The following is a 23,550-nucleotide window of genomic DNA, read 5'->3' as shown; positions in this document are numbered from 1 at the left end:
CAAGAGCTACTCTGCATATGAAGCAAACATGTTTCGTTTATTTTTGCTGCATTGTTTTTAATTGTATTTTAGCATATTTTAAAACATGGTTGAAATCAGTTTGTTGAAACTCTGAAAATACATTTTAAAATACAAAAAAAATTGTACTTTTCTTTTCCATTTCTTAATGTTCATATGATTTTTGGAACAGGTATTTAAGATCATATCCTGCCAACTCATGATTTTCCGTCGACTGAGATGTTTCTATAACCAGAAGCGGTTTCTTCTTTTTACCATTACATTGACATTGATATTCCTCATGTATCAAATAATATCAGTTGGACAGTTAGGAAAAGAGCTCTCTAGAAGAAACCCTCGTTCAAAGTTGCAGAAAAATTTTAGAAGTTATGAAAAAGCAGATGGTTTTATGCAGGTAAAGAATCTTGATGAATTGAAGAGAAACACAGATGAAACTTGGCATTCACAGAAAATAATTCATGATGGAATGAGAAATATTCTAGGCGTGCTACCTGAGAACCAGAAGTATTACATGCCTACTACTGGTGGGACTTTTAAGTGTATTCATAGTGGAGAAGAAATTAGTTATTCTTTAGTAAATGATGACTTTTGTGACTGTTCTGACTTTACTGATGAACCCAGTACGTCTGCTTGTAACTATGGAAGGTTCGTAAAATATTTTTATGCATGTAAATGTGAGTATATTTTGTGCTAAAATTTACAAATACAAATGTGATGACCAACAACAAGCAATGACTCCAGCTAGGCTAGTCCTAGTTCCTAGTCAGTTTATTAGTCCCCAACAAAGATCAATGTCCTTCTTAAAACTATCTACCCCCTTTATCACTACTGCCCCTTCCAGTAAGCTGTTCCAAGTGCCCACAGCCATACTAAAGTAATAATTTCTCCTGATTTCTAAATTAGCCTGAGATTTGAATGGCTTAAAACAATGACCCATCATCCTGCTTTCTGCTCAAAAATCCAACCTATCAACATCTTTCGTTTTGATGAATTTTAACTACTGTATCCCCTCTGACTCTCCTTTGTTAAAGATTTACATATTAAGACTTAGATATGGCATCATAATCTAAATCTGAAACTCTCCTACTAGCCTAAAGAGGCTTAGGCTAGTAAGGTTGATAAAAGAACTTAGTTGTAGACAAGGTGCTCTAAAAATATATATATGTATATATTAAATGCATAGAAAACCTGTTTTTTTTAATAGAAAATTACTTTTAAAAAATTAAATTTTTTAAAATCTTAATTTCATTAAATTATGCTTGAAACTGAGAGAATTCAAATTTATCAATTGGAAAATGAATGTCTTGCAGCAGCAGTATTTGTTTGAAAATTGAGCCTTATTTAACTCTGATGGTTTTGAACGTCTTATCACGCCCTAGTGAGCATGTTTCAAAAGCATTTTACACTTATTTTTCTGATGCTAAATGCTTGTTGTCAAACAGTCTGAGTGATGCCTCTGAAATCCGTTAAACGAAAAAGTGAAAGCTTTTCAGGGAACGTAGTGATCAGTAGTACTAATAAACTGTAAAAAAAATGAAAGTTTTTAAAATTGTCATTTTGTAGAAAAATCAAAAAAATTATTTTAAACCTTTTTTTTTTTTTTTTCAAAAGACTGGAAAAAAAAACTAAAGCACATATTTCAAAATGTTGCATATGTTTTTAAACAAAAAAAAAATATCCTTTTAAATAAAGCAAACCGCAACAAAATATGTTCTACCATTCCTGAGATAATGGACTTCAAAAATTATGACAAAAATCCGAAGTGAGAAATCATGACGGGACCGCCATCTTTGGCAGCCTGTATCTCGGCCCAGGAATTTTTTTGGGCAAAACAAAAAAAAAAGTATTTCTTAATTTTTTATGAATTTTAACTTTTATTAAATTCAAGAAAATAGACCATGAGACCATCATGTTACACCCCTTGTTGAATTAACATTTATTCTACCGTATGTTTAAATTTAAACCTTTTTTTTACTAAAAAAAACCCTGAAGACTATAGAATCTTCGGGGGGCTTCTAAATTATTGTGCGCCTAGAGCTTCTCTTTCAGTTAGTCGGGGCTCTGCATATTTGTTTAAGTTAAACAAATCAAAATACACACACACACAAAATGATTAGCCAAATGCATGTACAGTGCAAAGCCTTTTATCCAGGAACAAAAAAAAACGGGAAACCAGAAAACCGGCAACTTTTTGCCAATTTTCCCGCCATTTTTTTTAAATACCCATTTTCGGCAGTTTGAAAAACTAAGCTTTTTTTTTTTTTTGAAATACCTAAAAGAAAATGAGCAGTTTCTTAATAAATACCATATTACTCATCTATAACTCGGGAAAATGTTTTAAAAAAATGTAGAAGAATCGCACATTTACGTTCAAAAACTTGTTTCTTGCCCTTCCCTTCATTCTCTTTCATTTTAAAGCATCAAATATTGGTGTTTTCCTTTCCTTTTCAAAATGAGTGTGAGGGTCTCGGATCTTATTAAATAACTTAAGGTTTTTCGTGCTTAAATTGTTCTCTCACTAGTAGTTTTTTATGTTTCGATATTGATAATAAGAAAACAGTTCAGAAATGCTTATTTTAATACGTATTACTATTTATTATAGTAATTTAAACAATCGGTCAAAACCTCTTTTTAGCCATCCAGAAAACCGGGAAATTCAGATATCCGGGATAGCTATGGTCCCAAACTTCCCGGATAATTGTGTCTCTACTGTATATATGTTTCCAATTGAAAAGAAAAAAAAATCTAAATTTTATTTCGAAAATTTCAGAAAAAAGGAGAAAATTACCGAGGTCACACACACACACGGAAATACTTTTCAAATAAAAGAATAGTTGAAATAGAAAGAGTTAGAACTTTCAATAGTAGTTCTAAATGTTAGAAGGTAAAAAAACGGTAAGAGAACAAAACTTTATTATGGAATTGATGTGGCACGATGTTTACAATTAAATAAAATGGAAAAAGTGACCAACCACTGCGAGAATAACACCTCAATCTAAATAGTGAAGAAAAACATTTTTTTACTCAGGCCTCAGAATTTCAAACAAGTTGAATAGTTAACGTGGAAATTGAATATTTCCAGTTAGAAACATTCAAATGTTTAGTTCACAAGCATCTAATTTTTTCGGAAAGGTAAAAATTAAGTGAGGCTTTTCTACCACATTTTTAATGAAAAATAAATGAAAAATCGGGTGGGGGGGGGGGACCCCAAACCTAATACCTTCCTTTTACGCATTCAAAAGTGAGACAAAAATATGTTTTTAGAGCTTTAATTTCGAAAAATATCAAGAGGAAAGTTTTGAAACAACATCCCTTCCCCTAACGTCATCAAAGATGACCTCCCATTGCGTATTTAAAACTTCAATTTTCTAAAATAATCCGGGAAAGAATTTTCAACCCCATTTCTTCTCCTTAATATCACCCAAAGTGACCTCAAGTTGCGTTTATAAGACTTCAGTTTCGAAAAACTTCCAGGATGCACCTCCAAACCTACTCTTTCAAACATCATCAAAGATGGCCTAAAATTTAAATTTTAGGATTCAGTTTCAAAAATTTGCCAGTTGATAGTCCTAGTCCCATGTAGTCTAGTGGTTGAAAGCAGCTGCCTTTTCCCGACTCTCCCCCGACGACTCCGGCTCGATTCCTGGCATGGGTCACCGGGAAAACTTACCACCTCTCTTGTGCAAAAAGGGAAATCTAAAAGGCTTCCTGTTAATAGATAAAAAGTTATAGAGAAAAGGACACAGTCTCTGAACTAAATCTAACCTTTTTCCAGTTGACAAAGACGACCTAAAACCACATTAAGATTTCAATTTTGAAACATTTCTGAGGACAGCTCCCAATTCTCCTCTCTACTAACATCGATGATTGTTTAAAATTGCATTTTTGAAACTTTCAAAAAATTGATGGGAGTTTTCAGTATTCAGCTCCGAAAAAGTTTTTGGGCGTCACCTGAGATCGTCTAAAATTCTGTCTCTTGGACTTGACTTCCAAAATGTTTTCAGTCACTATCGCCTTTTTAACACGCTTTTATTAGCTTCACCTGTATGTATGTATGTATCTTGTAACAGAATCTTGCAGCTCAAATTTCGCCCACTTCCTGTGATCGAATTCTTTTGGAATTTGGCATGTGGTCTCAGACCCGATGACAATGCAATATTCTATAATCAAATTAATTAATTAACTCTTTTAATTGTTAGTTTCCTCCAATTTTAATCAATATTTTGGCATAAATTCAACAATATAAAAAAGGAAAAATTGAAAAAATACATTTAAAAATGCTCGCAAAAATTATTTAAAAAATCTACAAAAACCTTTAATTTTTCTGAATCAGACAAAATTTGTTCCAATGTTTCAAGGTAATTAGAACATGAAATATAATTGTTTTTAACTAATTTCATGCCAAAATTTAGGTGAGCCTTCAATTGGAAATTCATTGCTGATCAGACCATTGTTGAACAAAACTTTTATTCAAATGCATCTCAAATTTTCAAAGTAATGTAGATATGATTTCTGCACACATACATCGATGACTGAGATGGATTAGCTGGATTAGACAATTACTCCACAGGCAATTTATCAGCGAAGTTGAATGTTTTTAGAGCTTGACTATTACACTTTAAGGGGTATATAGTTGCTCTTTTTGGAGTTTGAGAGACCACGTTTCAAATGCCACCCGAGACCTTTAGTTGCTTTTTTTGGGCAAATTTCATGAATGCATAAGATTTTGAACAATGTTGAAATTAATATTTTTTTGCAAAATAAGTTAAACTAAAAAGAAGAAAATAAAATAATAGTTTAAAAAACTAAAAAAACACGCTTTCGTAGCAAAATGAACTAAAAAGTGAAAAATAATCTTTGGATGATAGTAGTTGACCAATCACTTAATTTTAATGCGATGTAAAAAAGCGTGGGGGGCTTCTTATCAGTTGTCTTGAATTTCTTCCATTTGTGATCCATGCAAAAATGTAAATAGACAGCACCCCACGGTTTTTTTGTATTACATTAAAATTAAGTGATTGGTCAATTACTATCATCCAAAGATTATTTTTCACTTTTTAGATCATTTTGCTACGAAAGCGTGTTTTTTTAGTTTTTTAAACTATTATTTTATTTATACTTAAATTTCAAAGTACTTCCAATAGCATTCTTCCCTTAAATATCATTTAGGATCGTCTAAACTCCAGTTTTAGGTCCTAAATTTTGAAAAATTTCCGGGAGAAACTCCCAAAACCCCCCTACACCTTTGAAAATAGATTAAAATTACGTTCTTTGAACTTCAATTTCGAAAAATTACTCAAGTGTCCTTGAAACCCATCCCTATTTTTAATGAGGTTACCTAAGTTGACCAACAATCGCATATTTTCAACTTCAAGTTTGAAAAATTTCCAGGGAAGTACCCTCGAATGTTCTCTAACCCTAACACCACCCGAACAACAATTTTGAAAAATTAAAAGTTACAGCCCTAATCAAATCCTTATACTAGGTTTGAACAGCTGTTTTACTTTTTCCGCAAAAAAATAACGCAGTTCTCCTGATTTGTGTGCTTACGTTTTAGTGATGCTCCCCCCCCCCCCCTCCACTTGTCTTCTTAACCAGAAGCTGATGCATGGGTTTGGAAAAAAAAGAGAGGTTGTCAATTTCATACCCACCTGCACACACCCTCCTCTTCAGTTTCATAACTTTGCAAAGTCCCTGCATTTATTGCAAAAGTCCATTTTCGCATTTTTAATTTCATTTATAATTTCATATTTTCGTTTTGTGTCTCTCTACCATTGTTTAAAACTTAAGTAGGTACATTTTTATTGTTTAATCTAGTTCCAACAGATATTTTTACTTTTATAGGAATATAGGCTACAAATACTAAGTCTTGATCTGTTTTGTTAGAGATAAGAATGATTATTTTAAATGTATTATAAAAACTGAAAGATTGGGGGAGGGGGAAGTTATAAATTTTAAAAATATATCTATGCCCCCCTGTCGGGCAAGCTTGTCCCCCTTCGGACATTTCTTAGCGCCACCCCAAGACATAGCATTCTCTTAAAGATACCTGGGGAAAATCCTTAATTTTGAAATACTAAAATGTAAAAATAATTTTTGCATTGAATGTAATATTTTGCATTGGAAATGAGCAACAATTTGTTTATTTCAATGCAGAATGAATAATCCTACCTGGTATAATAACTTCTATAATGTTACAAATTATATTTCATCTATTTTGATATAGTTCTTGTTATTGATATTCTTTATTTTTATTTTCTTTTTTAAGGTTTTATTGTTCCCATCATTCTAAACATTTCCCTACTTTCATAATATCTTATAAAGTCAATGATGGAATTTGTGATTGTTGTGATGGCAGTGATGAGTGGGAACCAATAAAATTGCCCAGACATACTAAAGTTACAGGTAAGATTTGTTTTTATGCATAGCTGTTGCCAACCGTTCTAATTTTGTAGAAGCTTTCTGCATTGCAACTTGATCTTCTGCCTTTTCCCATGGAACATAAAATCTTCTGCTTTTTCCTCAAACCACTTTTTAATCTTCATAAGTGCCATGTAGGTCAATAAATTTCTTCCTTATATGTACGCTAGGGCATCGAATAACATAAATCTGAACTAGGTGTTTAATTGTAACTCTTACTCAAGCCATGTTACAGTTTCACCATCAGTGATCTGGGTGTGTATTACAGTGGCTGCCGCTTATTATAATTCCGTTCGTTTTGAGGACATTTGATTTTATAAAATGGCTGATTTTATAAACCGGCATTCCTACATTTTAAAAAAATGAAGGGTTTAAAATTTAACTACTTCAAAAAACGAAATGATTTATATCCTTTATTTTTGTTTCAAGTATTTTGAAATACAGTTGTCATTTTAACTAAACATGAGGGGTTTTTTAATTATTATTATTTACACAAGGGTCTTAAAATATTCGTGTGTTGCAGATCGGTTAACAAAACTGAAGAGAAAAGATTCAATATCATTTGAGAGTTTACAAAATGTTTTGAGACGTTCAACATTATATTTCCTCCTTTGCTCTAAAGTGCATCGTATATCATCAAGCACTTTTTTGACATCTATTGAAGAAACAACTTTGGCACTGAGATTTCCTCATCTTCTGAGATGAATTCCTTCACTTCTTGGTGCTTCTTTATCAATTTTTTACGTGTGATGTCCAAAAGTTTGATTTTATAAAGTGGCAATAGTGATTTTATCAAAGGACAGTTTTAACATGTTTTGGTTTTGCAATGATACTTTTCTTCCAGATTTTATTTAAAAAAGCGGTTAATTTTATAATGCAGTGATTTTATTAGTGGCGGGTACTGTACTGTAATTTCCGACTTGTAAGCCATTTGTAAGCTGTTGAAACTTTCAAAATGTGTACTGTGTGCTATCGTAGATTAACTGGTAAACTTTTCGTTTAAGTAAAATTGCTTGAAAAGGGTTCACGTGTTTTTAAAAAACCTTAAAATGGCTTGAATAAAAAGGTTTTATTTTCAAGTGCTTGAAAAACATTAAAATACGCTTTTAGTCCTTGAATTTTGTGGCTTATTTTCAAAAGGTTCGTTAAAAGAACTTGTCAAATACTTTTTTGATGCCGTTTTTTCTGGATTTTCTCAAATTTTATTTGTGCACTTCCAAAATCTTTTTTTTTTTTTAATTTATTTATTTAAAGAAAATTATTTAAGAAACTTCTTTTTTTTTTTTTTTTGAAAACCCCGCTTCAGATTAAGTGCATTGAAGAAATTGACTTATTTAAGATTTCCACTTAACTTTCACATATAATATCTCGATTAGTAAAAATATTATTTTTGAAATTTTCTAACATCAAGCTCAAGCTTGGCCTGAGATTGCAGATAGTGTTTGAAATTTCAATCCTTTCGCATCTTGTAAATATTTCAATTATTTTAAAAGTTGGGGGCTATTTTAACAATGCTACCATGAACCTACTGATTTTATTTTTTGCTTTAACACTTTTTTTTTTTTTTAATTTTGATTTTGGTTCTTAAATAATTGCCACAGGAATCAGCACCATTATTTGCCGAATTTGCAGCATCAAATATTGGCTTTCTTGAATTGCATATGACTAAAAACGATGTATTAGATAGCAAAATGTTGTGCTTAGAAAATCTCAAAAATCACTGCTTGTATTAAGCGAACAAGTATTGGGAGAATAGTTCATATGTTTCCAGGCGTGGATCCAGAGGGGGGGGGATCTTGACCCAAAACCCTCCTTAAGTGACCAAAGATAACCTCAAACTGAGCTTTCAAGATTTGTGTTTCAAAAAACTTGCCCGTGACCCCCCCCCCCTCCCCAATTTTGCTCAAAAATGATACCCCTCCCCCCCCCCCCTCTTCAGAAATTACCTCCTCCAAAATCAGAAGCTGGATCCGCCCTTGTATGTTCCCTAATTACTCAATCACAGCAAAATTTTAAAATGAACTTTAAAATTACTTTTGTAAAATTTAAAAAGACACTGCTTTAGTCTTTTAATTTTTAAATGTTAGACTTTATTGTTATTTTAGGTCAGTGGCAGTCAGTCTGATCCTCTGTGCCTACTATTGAAGATTGATTTTTAAGCTTTAATAGTGTGGCGTAAACGGTTTTCTCTGCTGCTGAAACTTTTATGTGATCGGAAACCAAATCAACGCTAATTTTTTTAATATTTTAAAAGTCCACTCTTTCAAATAGTCCTAACTAGCCCTCGAAAATATTAATTTTATTCTTGAATAATCCCTTGAAAAAATATGTCCAATATTGTGTACAAACGATGTTAAAACATCGATTTTTGAAGAACATTGTTTGGTTTTTAAACTCAAACCAGCTGTTTTTAATCCAGTTTTTGAGACTTCAATTTTTAAGACAGCTCAAGATATATATTGGTCTTTTCTCAAAAATATTATTATTTTTCTGAGCAATAACTGATAAAAATACTAGTTTACTGTACAATCATAATTAAATTCTAAATGTATTCAAATGTTATTCTCTTTTAGGGCAAAAGTTGAAAGGAATTCATCAACAACCATGTCCAGTTCGGTGCATACTGTAAAAAGGAAAATATCCTGAGTCATTACTGATACAATCGAACCTCATTAACAGGAATCCTATTGAAATGAATATCTTTTGCTTTGTGGCAATTGATATGATTTCATCTTTAAAAATTGCACATTAGGGTGGGCCAAAAAAAAAATTTTTTTTTTCAATGATAGGTAGTGCGGAAAAGGTGCCATTGGTAGAGTGTGCATAAAAAATTTGAATTTTTTCTGACAATTCCTTGATCTGGAGTAATTGGGTTGAAGTTTCGAAAAAACGCTGTTTTTTCATGTTTTTAGCCAAAATTAGTAAAAATATTAAGTTTTTATTTTCGATGATGAGTCGCACGGAAAAGGTACCATTAGAGGCACTAAACTCCCACAAAAATTTTGGGGTGTGTGGTCTTTCCTTTGCTACAAATGAGTAGAGGTTTTGTCATTTTTCAGTTTTTTTTAATGTTTTCAATAAAAATTCTAAAATAGTAACAATTTTGTTTCCGCTATATTTTTCTGCCATAATTCTATAGTTTTATCACATGTGATGCATTTTTAGATGCGTAGTATATCATAAATTAACTACTTATTGCATATAAAAATTTTAATTTGAAACCTTCTCTTCGAAAACTTTTTGCATCTACGTTCAAAATTAAGGTGAAACAGCACATAACTCAACAAAGAACTGAAGATGGTGTGGATGTACAGAAAATCAACAGAGGGTCTTTATCTTCACTGTTTTAGATAATAAAGACTTTTTTTGTGTTGAATTTTAGCCCTCTTACTTCTGTTACAGTATTGCTACATTGCTATAATGAAAGCATCTTTTCCTTCCTGGCCATCTGCAAATTCCGTGCTATTTTAGTAGTATTTCTTTTTACTACACACTGCTGGCATAGGACTTAAATTTCTAAAATTGTTTCAGATACTATATTTATTCCTGTTTCTTGTGACGAAAGACATTTCGTGATACAAGGCTGGCTGACATTGGTTGAGAATCGAACCGAGCATATCGTCGTATTCAGTTAACCTGAATTTTAACTTCGGAACCTTAAACCTTAAACACTCGAATTTCTTGATCCTTGTTTCTTCTTTTAATTGCTATCTATTTATTCAATTAATATTCATCACAATGTTTTCATACCTTGGTTTTCGTCAGTTTCCATCGCTGTAATTGCATTGTTGTGAATTCTTAGGAAGGTCTATTTACTTTTTTAAATCCCTTTTGCATATCCTGGTAGTTCTTTAGCCGAATCCAGGGTTGGCTTTCTGCCGGCAGAAACTAGTTTTTGCCAGGCCAGTGGCAGAAACTGGTTATAACCGGTAAAAACCGGCAGAAACTGGCAAAAACTAAAGAGAATCTTTAATAACTCAAACAATTACTAAATGATATTGGTTTAGGTAAACTAAAAAATTAAACTTCATTTCATCATTGTAAAAAATAAAATCTTATGCTAGTGCCCTTGATTTAGTTCCAAAAGGGAATTTTCAATTGCTGATGCTCGTAATATTTGGATTAATCTAACAAAGGACGAAATTACTGATTGTATCTTGCTCACTTATATGCTTCATCTAAATTGCTTGTGATTGAAATTATCATGTGCTTCAAGAAGAAAGAGCCAGAATTTTATTTGCCAACATTAACCTGGGTTTTGCATCTAATGGGACGGCTTTGCAAAACAAATTGGCCCCATTTCCCGAAACTTATTTTTCCAGTGCAGTTTTTATAACTGCCCCAGTTATTACATGGTGGACCAGTTCAAAAAAATATACGATAGATGAAAGTTTCACGCACATTGCTTGTTCCTTGATGCATTGCCTGCTAGCTCTTCTGTTGCAAGAATATTCTAAAGTTTCTCATTTGTGCAAATTAAGTTTAGAAACTGTTTAGATTTTTGAAACCACCTTTTTTAAGAGGCAACTGCAGGGTCCAAACAATGTAACATTTGATTTTGAATTGTGATAATATTGTAATTAAATTGTGCTTTGGTTAATAATTTATTATTTTTTCCATGCATTTTCTATTGTATGTCAATAGTTTTCATTTTGTGAGTTTTTGCCAGTTTCTGCCATAAATGTGGCAGAAAGTGGTTTTTGCCATGCCGGTTTTAACCGGTTTCTACCAGTGGTTTTAACCGCCTTGGCAGAAACTTGCCAACCCTGGCCGAATCATAAGGGCAAATCAATTCATATTACAAACTGCGAGACATCGATGGCATCTTTGGGTTTCGAAGTACTTAAGTGCAAGCACAGAGTTCTGTAGGCAGCTGTGAGCCACTTAGACTACATAAAAGGCCCTGGTTGGCTTTCTTGTAACTCTGGAGAGCACAGTCCATTTGAAAAAGTTGCACAGCTATCAATTATGTGTTTTTGGTCTGTGCTCAAATTTTCAGTATTTTCCTTTTCTTTTGGCAATGTAGAAATACAGGACAGAGGTAACCTAGAATGATAGCACAAGTAATTTTTCGCATGCCATCAGCTTGGGTTCGATTGGTCATTGGTCCAGAAAGTTCTTAAGGTTCAGTGATTTCTCTATCTTATTTATCAGGTGTCAGACTGGGAGTTTGTGCGTATGAAAAATATAGACCAAATGTTGCAGGGCTATTTTTATTTCCTTCTTTTTTAAAACACCTGCAATGACACCGACAATTTTTGTTTTTGTTTTCATGTTCTTACAGGAGTGCCGTTTCACGCAACTGATTTTAGTACAGAGATAATAACTTTGTTCTTACTTAAAAAGAATTACCAGTGATTAAGAAGGAGTTCTGCATTACTCCCATTGGTTTTGAAAGCAAATCAAACAAGAGAGCTGCACTAAGTTTTCTAATAGCATATTTTAAATTTAAAACTTTATACGCAAAAAGTAGTTACTTTGTAACACACCACGCATCTAAAGTGCATCACATGTAATAAAACCATAGAATTATGGCAGAGAAATATGGCAAAAAGAAAATTTTTATTATTTTTATTGAGAATTTTTATTGAAAAAGTTAAAAAAACTGAAAATTGACAAAACTGCTACTCATTTGTAGCAAAGAAAAGAGGTATGCCACCCACCTCAAAATTTTTATGGGAGCTTAGTGCCACCCAATGGCACCCTTTCCGCTCGACTCATCATCAAAAATACATACTATTTTTACTAATTTTGGCTGAAAACATGAAAAAACAGCATTTTTCGAAACTTCAACCCAGTTGCGGCAGATCAAGGAATTGTCAGAAAATATTCAATTTTTTTGTGAGCACTTTGCTCCACCAATGGCAACTTTCCGCACTACCCATCATTGAAATAAAAAAGAAGTTGTTTTTCAGGCACACCCTATTGCACATGTGTACTGTTAACAAGACAATGTGAACAAATTATCTTGTTTCTCTGCATATTCATATTAAAGAGGTTTGACTGTGATATTGTTATGTTTTAAAGTTTTATAATCATAGTATTCCTATAATTTGGTTTAAAATTATGCTTTAAATTTTTTATGTATTTTTCTTTTGTTGTTTGTTCTCAGAATTTTTAGTTTATATTTAGCAATTGATGATATGAATAATTTAGATCATTTTTGGTGTTTTGAACTAAGAAAGTTACTGTCATAAATTTTAACAATAAGAGTTGGAATTATGTTTCTGTTAAAAAATAGTAATAATACCACTTAATTAATATTAATAATAATAGCATTTTTCTTTCAATATTTAATATTTTTATTGCTTTCTAAGAAAATATTTCATTTAAATGCATTTAATTGTAAGAATCAATTTTTCCATTTTTCCAAAAAACAAAAAGGGGGTTTTTCCCATTGCCTCAAAAGTTTCTAAAAATGTTACATGTGTAGAAAGTATACAATTTATGACTTTTTTTTTTTTTTTTTTTTTTTTTTTGAGACCGTACTGTTTTAATTTGCTCACAGATTTGCCTTTCTCATATTGGCTCAGAACTTAAACGCCCCCCCCCCCCCATCAAGATTTACAAAACAATTTGACATTGTTGTAATTTGTGTCACTGACCAACTACTGAAACAAGTGTAAATCACATTTTTACTCTGAATTTATAGGAATCGTTTATCAGTCAATAACATCTATCCTAAACAGACCATGAGCCAAAAGGCAGAAAATTAGAAAGAGGAAGTGACAAATGGGTAGGACAAAACAAAGCTGGACAAAACTGTTGTCTGCTTGCGGCTGGGATGTTGAAAACAATGCCAATCAGAAAAAAATGAAATGTTCATGAGCAGAATCGCCAACTCAATAAGTAATTCGTGAAAGTGGCAAATGTTGGCACCAATCAGCAACACTGTTTGTTTACTTCCTGTATCGCTTCTCCCTAAATGCACTATGGATCTGTGGGTAAAAAAATTTGTGTCACCAACAAATGGCTGTTAAACGGGATGGCTTCAAAGTTTTACTGTATTTTTGAGCTTTGTAGATGTATTACTATGCATTTGGAAAATATATGAATACTTCTACATGTGACGCGGCACCAGATTTAAATTAATGTTTTTAACATTCTTGATACGTGAGTGGAAAAGATTTGCTATCACTCTCATATTGTATTGAAACACTACTGGACAAAAGAAAAAATTGCAGGGATGTGCCAGCTGCGCCAATCGCCGATTCTGTGCCAAATGGAACTTTCTGCGCCAAAATCGGAAAAACTTGCGCCAAAACTGCAACTTTGCATTTAATGTTGCAGTTCCTTTAGCATAATTGGCAGTTTCGGCAGAATATCATCGTTTATGCATTTGGAGCTTGTCGTTACGATTTTTTTGGCTTAGTCCCGATTTTTTGCTCATTTCAAAATCCGATTGCATCTGCTTTTGAAAAACTTTGCACTGAACATTATTTTCAACCTTTGTTATCTTTTGTTTTCAGTATATAAGGACTTGTAAATTCGTCTTTTTGCCACGCTCTCTCAAAAATGTCAATCCAGTTGCATCCAAATGATTTAAGCGAATGCCATCTGTAAAAATTAAAATTGTTCACCAGTTTTTAATCTTGGGTTTCTTAAGATTTTAGGACAAAAAATTGATCTCTAGTTTTGGTTGGAGACACTTAAGATAGCAAAAATCTGGGAATCTTAATTCTCTGGTAATGAGTATGCAGACATTTCAAGTTTCTCAGATTCAGGCTTTTTTTCCATATTCTTAGTCTCTTAAAATTTTTATTAATTAATTTATTTAATCTTTTTTTTTTCTTCTTTTTTCTTTTTTTTTTTTTTTTCATGCGTATTTGAAAATTCCTTTTTTGTGACAACATTTCTCAAAATCTCTCTCTCTCTCTCTCTTTTTTTTTTTTTTTTGGTCATTGTAATTTTATTATTAATTTTGTGATTAAATATCAAACAGTTAAAGATAAAAGGTTTTAATGTTGCCTTTTCTTGATCTTCAGATTTGTTAATCAAGTAGTTCAACATAGAAACATATATGCCAAGAAAGTAATAATAATAATAAGGTCAAATGTAAGTGAATAACTTAAACATACAAAAAAGAAAAAAGAAAGAAAAACAAATCTAATATACTCAGTAAGTTACCGCCCTATAGCCAGGGCTAAGGCAGAAATACATGAAATACACCGCCAGCTCAGTCAATTCCAGCCGAGGACTGCAGTCTCGTGCTTATTAGCACTCATCAGCCCGGCATAGGACTAACTGAGCTGGAGGTGGAATTGACTGAGCTGGCGGTGTATTTCATGTATTTCTGCCTTAGCCTTGGCTATAGGACAGTAACTTACTGAATATACCTGCCTTGCCTGCAATATTCGAGTTGAACCGAACCATTGTTTCGGTCACTCGTCTGGTCAGTGCTAATTCTGTATTAGCTACCAGTGTGTTTGGCACTCTAGGCTTCCTTAAGAGGTTTTCCACCTCCAGCTCAGTCACTCCTATGCCGGGCTGATGAGTGCTAATAAGCACGAAACTGCAGTCCTCGGCTGGAATTGACTGAGCTGGCGGTGTATTTCATGTAAATCTAATATAGCTCTTTAAAACTCACTTGTAACTTGTTGAGGTAAAGTTCTTAAATTCAACCATTCTTTTGTGCTTTTTTTAAAAGCCTTTTTGAATATGATACATAAAAGTAAACAAATTTTAAAAATAGGTATTAAAGCACTCTAACTTAAATGTGCACTAAAGCAGTGATGTATTAAGAAAAGTAAATGTGTGCACTAAATTTAAATCAAAAGAAGTGTAAGAAAAAAATAGAGCAGGACAGGACTTGTATTTTGTGAAAAATATTAGCCAAAAATATCATTAAGAGAGCTTTAATTTGTAGTTGTAGTTATGGTGTTTTTGCATCCTTAATCTCCTTTTTTATTATTTTATCATGTCACACTTGTTTAAGTGTGTAAAATATACATAGTTGCTCTAAATTGGTGCAAAATTTAAATTTTTGCTGCTCCAACTTTGCAATTTTACTGCTCCCAAGATTGCTCCAAAAGCGAGTTTTGGTCAGCACAGTCCTGTTCCATATTTAACAAAAGAAAGCATTCACAATGTGTTAACGCTTTTTCCCCCCTTCAAGCAAATTTTTAAGAGTAGCACAGGATTTTATTTCATTGTGTGTGTGTGTGTGTATATATATCTAATTATAATAAAAGTGAAAAATATTGAAAAGACCACACCAAAAGCCATAGATGCACAATGCAGCAAAACTAAAAAGCCAAGTAAATATAAAAAATATGTAAGCCAAATACCAAATATTAAACAATTTATATTAAAAAAATAATAATGAGAAAAAGGAAAATTGAAAGCAGCTATTTAATAGGAAAAGACAAAGTATGAATCCAGAGCTCATCAGCCGTGGAGGATTCAATAAATATGATCAAAAGACCAAAAATTTTAACTATGAACTAAAAGAGAGTGTCTGAGCTCCAGTATATGCAATATAGAGTAACATTGGGCTAAACGCACCACATGTTAAACTATAAACAAGAGCTTAAACCTAAAAATAAAAGCAGGGGGTTTCACCTCGACTAATTAGGAAAACAAGTTCCGAATAATTAGCCATCCACAGGACCGTAACTGCCAATAACAAAAATTAACTTACATTGAGATCCGTTTACAGTAAAACCTCTCTAATGCGGACACTAACGGGACAAATTTTTTTGTCCACAATAGAGGGGTGTCTGCAGGACAGGGGTTTAATAGTGTTACTTGCCTTGGAATCGGGGAATAAAAAATTGTCCGCATAAGAGGGGTTTTACTGTATAACAAAACCAATCTGATAGTCAACTTGACAAAATTCATTCCAGTTATCAACGTAAAACTAAAATTTAAAAAAATAAGTCCATATCCGAAGAGAATAATCCAAAAACATGCCACTTGTCCGTTTTCCACGTGCAACCATCCACACTAGCAATCCAAAAAAATGGTTTGTCACAGTTGTATCACACATTTACACAGTTAAACGGTTTCAAGAGAAGCGAAATGTTCATTGAAGGCTATACTTAAGCAAATGTTTTCAACCAGATTTTTAGGGAAGTTATTATTAAAAAGTATATTTTTGAGTACAGAAATTTCTTGATTAAAAGCGGAAATGGTATTGCAAATTATTTTTATTCTGATAGCTTGTAAAACGATATATATATATATATATATATATATATATATATATATATATATATATATATATGTGTGTGTGTGTGTGTGTGTGTGTGTGTGTGTGTGTGTGTGTGTGTGTGTGTGTGTGTGTGTGTGTGTGTGTGTGTGTGTGTGTGTGTGTGTGTGTAGTAGTAGTAGTTCCTTACTTTAAAACATACCAATTACACTATTTTCGTGCTCGAAGTTTCTACAAAACAAACTTTTTGGTGAGCCAAACTGCTCCTAGTTCACTATTTTCCTGAGCCAAGCTGTTCCAAAGTCACTATTATCCTGCACCTGAGATTGCTCCAAAAGTGGGTTTCAGCTGGCACATCTTTGAAATTGTCCCCAAAAAAATTTTATACTATGTTCTTTTTATACTTAATCTCTTAATTTTTGGAAAAGATTTGAAAAAAAAAAAAATAACCGTTAAGCAATTGTTTTAAACTTATGCCAAGTTGCCCCCTCCCCATCCCCTTCTCCTCTCCGTTTTCGTGGAAAATTGTAATTTACTTTTTGTAACACATATTTCATCAGAAACATGTGCATTGAAATGTTATACAATGGGAAAGTAATTTCGCTGCTAAATTAATGTTTCTGCTTAGTATTCAGTGAATGAAATATAATTGAGCAGATTTGTGTGTGAGATAAAACAACCTGGTTTGTTCAGTTAAATATTTTTCTTGTTATTTCTTTGACGAACGTGAATCTAATGCATTCAAAAATATCATTGTTTCCAGGTAACTGTTTTACATTTATTTACTTCTTGACTCATTGAGCAAAAGGTCCTTTTTTGCATTGTATTTCAAAAAATATTGAAGGAAATTTTTAGCATGCATCAACCACCTTCTTTTGAACTTTAGAATGTTTAACATTTTAATTGATAAAAGTTATTGCAGTTCTAATGATTATGTTGTTTGAGTTCTTACTCTGGTAATGAAGAAAAATCTTTCTTGTCATAGAAATGTCTGTTTGTCTCTTATTAATTATGTCTGTGTATCTTCCATTATGTATAAAGAATATGTTAATGAACTTTTTTATATTATAAGAGATTTAAAAAAGATTCACAAGATGCATGATACAAAAAAACATGGTCACCATTCATATTCATAACAACCATATACGTAGATCCTACATAATACAATGGGGTTGTTTCCTTCAGTCAAAAGTACTACTTTTAGTCACTGAAATTGATAGAATGAGTAAAAAAAATAACATGGACCCAGAAAATACTTTCATTTTCCCCAACAGTTTTTTTTTTTAATTAATTTTTTAAAAATGTCCAATTTTTTAAACAAGGCATGGTCTTTATGACGTCAAATGATGCAATTTGGCGCATCTTTCTACTATGTTTCCACATTATGATAATCAAGCAGCAAATTAAAATTACACTCTACACTTGCTATCAACCATATTGTTGTCAATACATGTGAGTAAAGATGTGAATTAAATATTTTTCTCCGTGAATGGCAACACTGAATGGCATTTTATCATTTGTGATGTCACACGACAAAGACGTAAACAATGAAAGCGCACCGATTTAAGTATTTTTTTTAAATATTAAACTTGAACAAATTATTTAAAAAATGGTCAGATCCTATATTTTTAAGCATGCTCTTTCAGAAAAAAATACTTTTAAAATTTTGGAAACAACCCCATTGATATGCATTATCAAAGGTGCAAACTTTTTAAATGCTTGGTATTCTATTACCAAATTATTTAACTATTTTGTTCTTATGTAAGTTTTGAATTTTTAGGATGTGTATTATATACAACTGGATTATAATCTAAACATATTTTTAAATTACAGATATTTAAAACACTGAATAAGAATAAGGATCAGAGACATTGTTGATGTTTTATAATGCTGAACATTCTAGCTTTAATAGGAACAAATAGACACATTTAATTTTAAACTGCACTTATCAACTTGTTTAGATATAGTTTTGTGATATTTACCTAACTCACTTTGTTGAAATTTTTAAAATACTCTCAATTTCATAGAAATTAAATACCATTGAGCGAAAAGGTGTAAGCCCAGCAAAATAATGTTACCATATTACCCAATAGCAGCTGGCTTTCAGTAACTCACCTGGTCCTTTCCAGGTTGCTGGAAAAAAAATGAGGGTAGAAAATATATTTGATTTAATATGATAAATGTATGTTTAATTCTTAAAATAATGTGAGTTCTATATTTTATTGATATTGATTAACAATTTAATTTTGCTAAAATATTGATTAAGCAATACTTTTTTCATTATTGAGATTAACGAATAATTTTATTAAAACACTTAATGAAATCAAAGCAAACAATTGTAGTTCAAAAATTAAAATAATTTACAAGCACATAAAGAATTTGATACTGATACTCAATACATAAAAGATAAATTTGCCTCTCTGAAGCAAATTTAAAATAATTTGTTCAAAAAGTCATAAATGAATTTCAAATGCTATTGTTGCTTCTGAGTGGATCATAATAATTTTACTGCCATATTTAGCATTAACATCCTAGAGACCCCCATAACTTCCAATTTTCTTGAATTAACCGGTATGGGATGGTTCTCTGGAAAATTTATTTATATAGAACAAAATACAATCTTTTTTTTTACAATTAACAATTTTGAAGTAACAATGTTGCTGGCATATAACTAAATCTGTAACGAATGACCTACATTAATATGGAACGTATATAAAAACTATTTAAAACAAACATTGAATATCATTTAAAACAAACCATTCAAGAACAAAGATTAGAGACATAATTGATGTTTTATAATGCTATATTTATGAATGGGGGGGGGAAGAAAACATTTAAATCACACTAAGCCATGAACCAGTAGCACTTATTTCAAAATGGTGAGAAAAGTTGAAATGTCTTTCATATTGTTATTTTTCAAATATTTTCTATCTGAGTGCAATAAGTTTCAGACTAAAGCACCACCTTGAGGAGGAGAAAAAACAATAAACAGCACCATTTTCAGAGCTTGTGTTTGTCCTGATATTTCTAATAAGGTAACATAATGCCCTCAACTGGCCTAATTCCTAAATTATTAATATTTCCCTCGAATTTCTGAAATTTTTCAATTTTGTTTGACGTACTTTTATTGCTAGACAATTGGGCATCAAAATATTTATTCATTTTCATTTCTACTATTTCAAGGTTCGTAGTTGCAGACAAGTAAAACTTTTGGCTGGGAGATAATTCTCAATTTGCCGAAAGAAATTCAAATTTTACTGAATGATGAAATAAGAGTATGCACACATATCATACATCTATTAAATAAGATCATTAAGCATCATTTAAAAAAGATAAAAACTCAATGTTGCAATAATATCTCCTAATCTGTCAAGTAAGGAATTTTTCAGAGCTCACAGTGACCTCTCATTGGGGGCGCTCCTGTATAGTTGTCCTGATTTTTAGCTTTTTGTTTAAAACATTTTCAAATGCAGTTGAACTGAATTAATACGAAATGCCAAAAATTCATGAATTTGTTTGTATTAACCACTTTTGTAACAACCGTGAATAAGTAAAATGGGGGGAAATAAAAATGCATTTGTAAATTAAAAACAGAATTGCTTTGCAACTCATTTACAATACCCATCTTTTCAAATTGATAGTGCTTTTCTTTTTATGCTCTCCATCTATAGCTTTTAATGGGCTACCAAATAAAGCAACATTCAGTTTATCAGAAACGTTGTACTGCCAGGCAGGATAGATAATATGGATTTTTTTTTTTTTTTTTTTTTTGCATGAACCAGAAAAAGCTAAACTTACTTACAGCATGAAATAACGTACTATATCGATGTTCTTGGGGAGACAAAATAGAAGGGTCGGAAATAGTGGGACAGTAATTTTTATTGTGTAAATTTTTTTTAGCTTTTTCTTGTCGAAAAAGAAATACATTTAAAATAGTAGTTTCTATCTAATTGAAAACTTTAATTAAAAGCAATTTATTATTTTCAGTTAACACTGAAAATACCAAAATTTTATCTCAGCAAGTACTGGTATTGCGAAATAGCTCAGAATGCCGGTATTTGGTCTACAAGTATTGCTATCACTAAATTTGAAGTATATTAAACAAAAATACAAAACTATTTTTCAGTATAAACAAGATTATTTTATTTTATCAATCAGCATATCATATAATGCATTATAATTTTAAAAACAACATTCTTAATATGTTTCTATTGTACATTTCTTTTCCTTTTTGCAAAAAAAATTAAAACAAGGTATTTTTAGGAACTCCAAGTTTTTGTATAAATTAAAACAGGTGAAATGTTTAAAAATCAAATAGTTCAAACTATAATATTTACATTAGTCAAAAACCTAAGTGAAGAAAATATATAAACATGATAGAACTCATGCATTTGAGAGCATTGTTTTTTTACAAACATTGTTAGTTTTATACATAAGGCATACATATTGACAAACTCAAACTTCTCACATTTCTTTCCAAAAATATATAAAAACCTCTACTTATTTTGGGCTCAAAAATAGATTTATTTTTTATACTATTACAAAAACTATTGTTTCCAAAAAAACCATAGCGTTTTAAAAAAAAGAATATCTTAAGTGATTCTTTTTTAACTCTAAAACTAATCATTGTTATGATGAAAATAATCTAAAGTTTTTCTGTAAAACACCAGGAATATCAAAATCATTTTCAATTTGCAGATTTTCAATAATGCACCCTATTAAGACGGGAACGTTAACAGAAACCCCTTCCATAATGTGACAATATCCTTCATTAGCATGCTGAATTCCATAAGTAATATTCAGCCGTTTTGAAATAAAATCATTATGCTGTGATAAATGAGCAACTGGTACGTAATGATTTCTTGATGGAGACCACAACTCTAACTGCTTTCTTCTACTTTCAGCAACGTTCAAATTTTTAGCCGCCACATCGACAGTTTGAAATGGTATCTTAATTTCTTTGTACAATGTCACCATTTCCTGAAATAATGAATCAAAATCATCACTGGAAAGACATTCGCTTATGATCGCATAATGGAGGTTTGTTGACTGAATTACAGAAAATAAATCTTTATTTCCTGATTCTCGATTTCTAGCATTGTATCTACGTCCTAATGAGAAGTACTTAAGTGGTAGATTTGACTTATCCACATTCATGTTTGTCAAATAAGCACAAAATGATTCAAACGATGCACCACCACACAAATGAAGTTTTTGTCCAATTTCTTTAGAGGTTTTTTCATGCAGAGGAATGGTATCTGAATTTGAATAGGGATCACAACCTATAGCTTCAACAATGAAAGATTTACAAAAGTCTACACATGACATAGGTATAAACTCGAGAGCTTTGAATTTATCAAAAAAATACATCTGTATTCCTAGGTCCAAGGCAGATATTTTCCCAGACATAAAATACATGGTGGAGTTGTCACAAAATTGCAGTGATGATAGTTTCTCCCCTATCTCAACATGAGATAAAGGTTGGGTGCCACCTTTAAAAGTTTCAATTTGTGAAATTGAAACATTAGAGTCTACTGGAGTTTCTGCATGTACAAGAGCAGGAATCTTTTGTAGAAGTGGCATAACTGTATCTTCAATACTAAGAAGTCGTTCTTTCTCTGCTTTGAGATTTTCAACAAATGCTAATCTTATTGCTATCACCTTACTCGCCTCCTTTTCATCGCCGATAGTCTTTAAACGTTTAATCTCCTCTGCATAAAATTGTTCTTTATCTACCATCAACAGGTAATCGGTTCTAACACTATGCCATTCTTTAATTGCAATGACAGCAGATTCAAAATCGAAATTAAGATCTCTGACGTTACACGAATGCTTAATTTTAACCATATTTTCTATTATGTAATTAACATCAATGAGAGGCTTTACGATTTGATACATAACATTCCCATGCCTACCGGGTACAAAAAGAGTTGATATTTTATTCCCCGTGCTTCGATTACATATGGGATCGGAAAAACCAGTACTCGTTTGATTTAGTCTAATGTTAAACCGATAGGGTGATACTTGTAGAATCTTAAATTTTTGATGTAAAATTGTGAACCACCAGCGTTTAGCCATACTGAAAACTGTCAACATGTAAACAAACATTCGAAGTTAAAGTTGTAGTTAATTGCACCACTGGGGTGTGTTCGGATGGAGGAACCGTTGACTAAACCGGCGCGTACGATTCCCGATTTCAGACATCGGCTGGCAGGCATGTGATGTCACAAGGGCGTCTGCTCTTGTTTGTTTATATTTTTTTCCGTTGAATCTGCTGTTATTTCCTATTGTTTTTTTAATTGTTAACAAATTGAAGAGGTTTCCGTATTGTTGAAAATTTAGTTTGGAAATTGTGATAGCGTTGATTCATTTTTTAATCTTTTTTTTTTGGAAAATTCTGAATTTTCCAAACAGTGTGCTTTTCCGTGTTTCGCGGTAATGGTTTATCGCTGTTTTTTTTTTTAACTGTGTGCATCATAGACTAATAATAAGAGTAGACCGAGCTATGGCAACCCTTTTGCTGCTCATAAACCAAATCATGTGACTGGTGGATATCCTAGCAACAGCGGGCGTTAATCGTAGCAGACGATCAACGCCAGCGCGAAATAAAATAAATAGAATTTATGGAACACGGAAGAATGATCTTTTATGGAGTCCGATTTGTAAATTTGTTATTCTAAGTTGTAAATATTTTGTTAATATAGTGAGTTTTTCGTTTAGATAGTATTGTGCATTTTCTTTAGTCAATTTCAATAACTCTCTAAGCAATAAAAGATGCAAGCGACCAAGAAGAATCAGCAAACGGTAAGATTTTTACCTACAGTTTCAATTTAAGATACAGATTAGTACATTTTTGCGTTAACGCAAAACGTTTACGCCATTTTGTTCACGCCAACGCTGACAGCTCCAAATGAAATAAAAGTTACCGAAAACTGATCAAAAACTATTACTAATGTCAAAAT

General features: G+C 31.9%; 2 protein-coding genes across 2 annotated transcripts; one reads left to right on the top strand and one right to left on the bottom strand.

Moving 5' to 3' along the window:
• Window positions 1-217: 217 nt before the first annotated feature.
• LOC129235228 (uncharacterized) lies at window positions 218-9,116 on the top strand. Its single transcript, XM_054868934.1, has 3 exons — window positions 218-663; window positions 6,287-6,423; window positions 9,012-9,116. Exons 1-3 carry the CDS (start codon window positions 218-220, stop codon window positions 9,065-9,067), a joined length of 639 nt encoding a protein of 212 aa, XP_054724909.1. The 3' UTR covers window positions 9,068-9,116.
• An 11,532-nt stretch (window positions 9,117-20,648) lies between these two features.
• LOC129216980 (serine--tRNA ligase-like) lies at window positions 20,649-22,667 on the bottom strand. The gene has a single exon (XM_054851203.1). It carries the CDS (start codon window positions 22,664-22,666, stop codon window positions 21,218-21,220), a length of 1,449 nt encoding a protein of 482 aa, XP_054707178.1. The 5' UTR covers window position 22,667; the 3' UTR covers window positions 20,649-21,217.
• Window positions 22,668-23,550: the final 883 nt, after the last annotated feature.

This window comes from Uloborus diversus, chromosome 2 (assembly GCF_026930045.1).
Source record: "Uloborus diversus isolate 005 chromosome 2, Udiv.v.3.1, whole genome shotgun sequence".
In the NCBI taxonomy this organism is placed as follows: domain Eukaryota; kingdom Metazoa; phylum Arthropoda; class Arachnida; order Araneae; family Uloboridae; genus Uloborus; species Uloborus diversus.
This window is presented reverse-complemented; position numbering and strand designations above follow the sequence as displayed.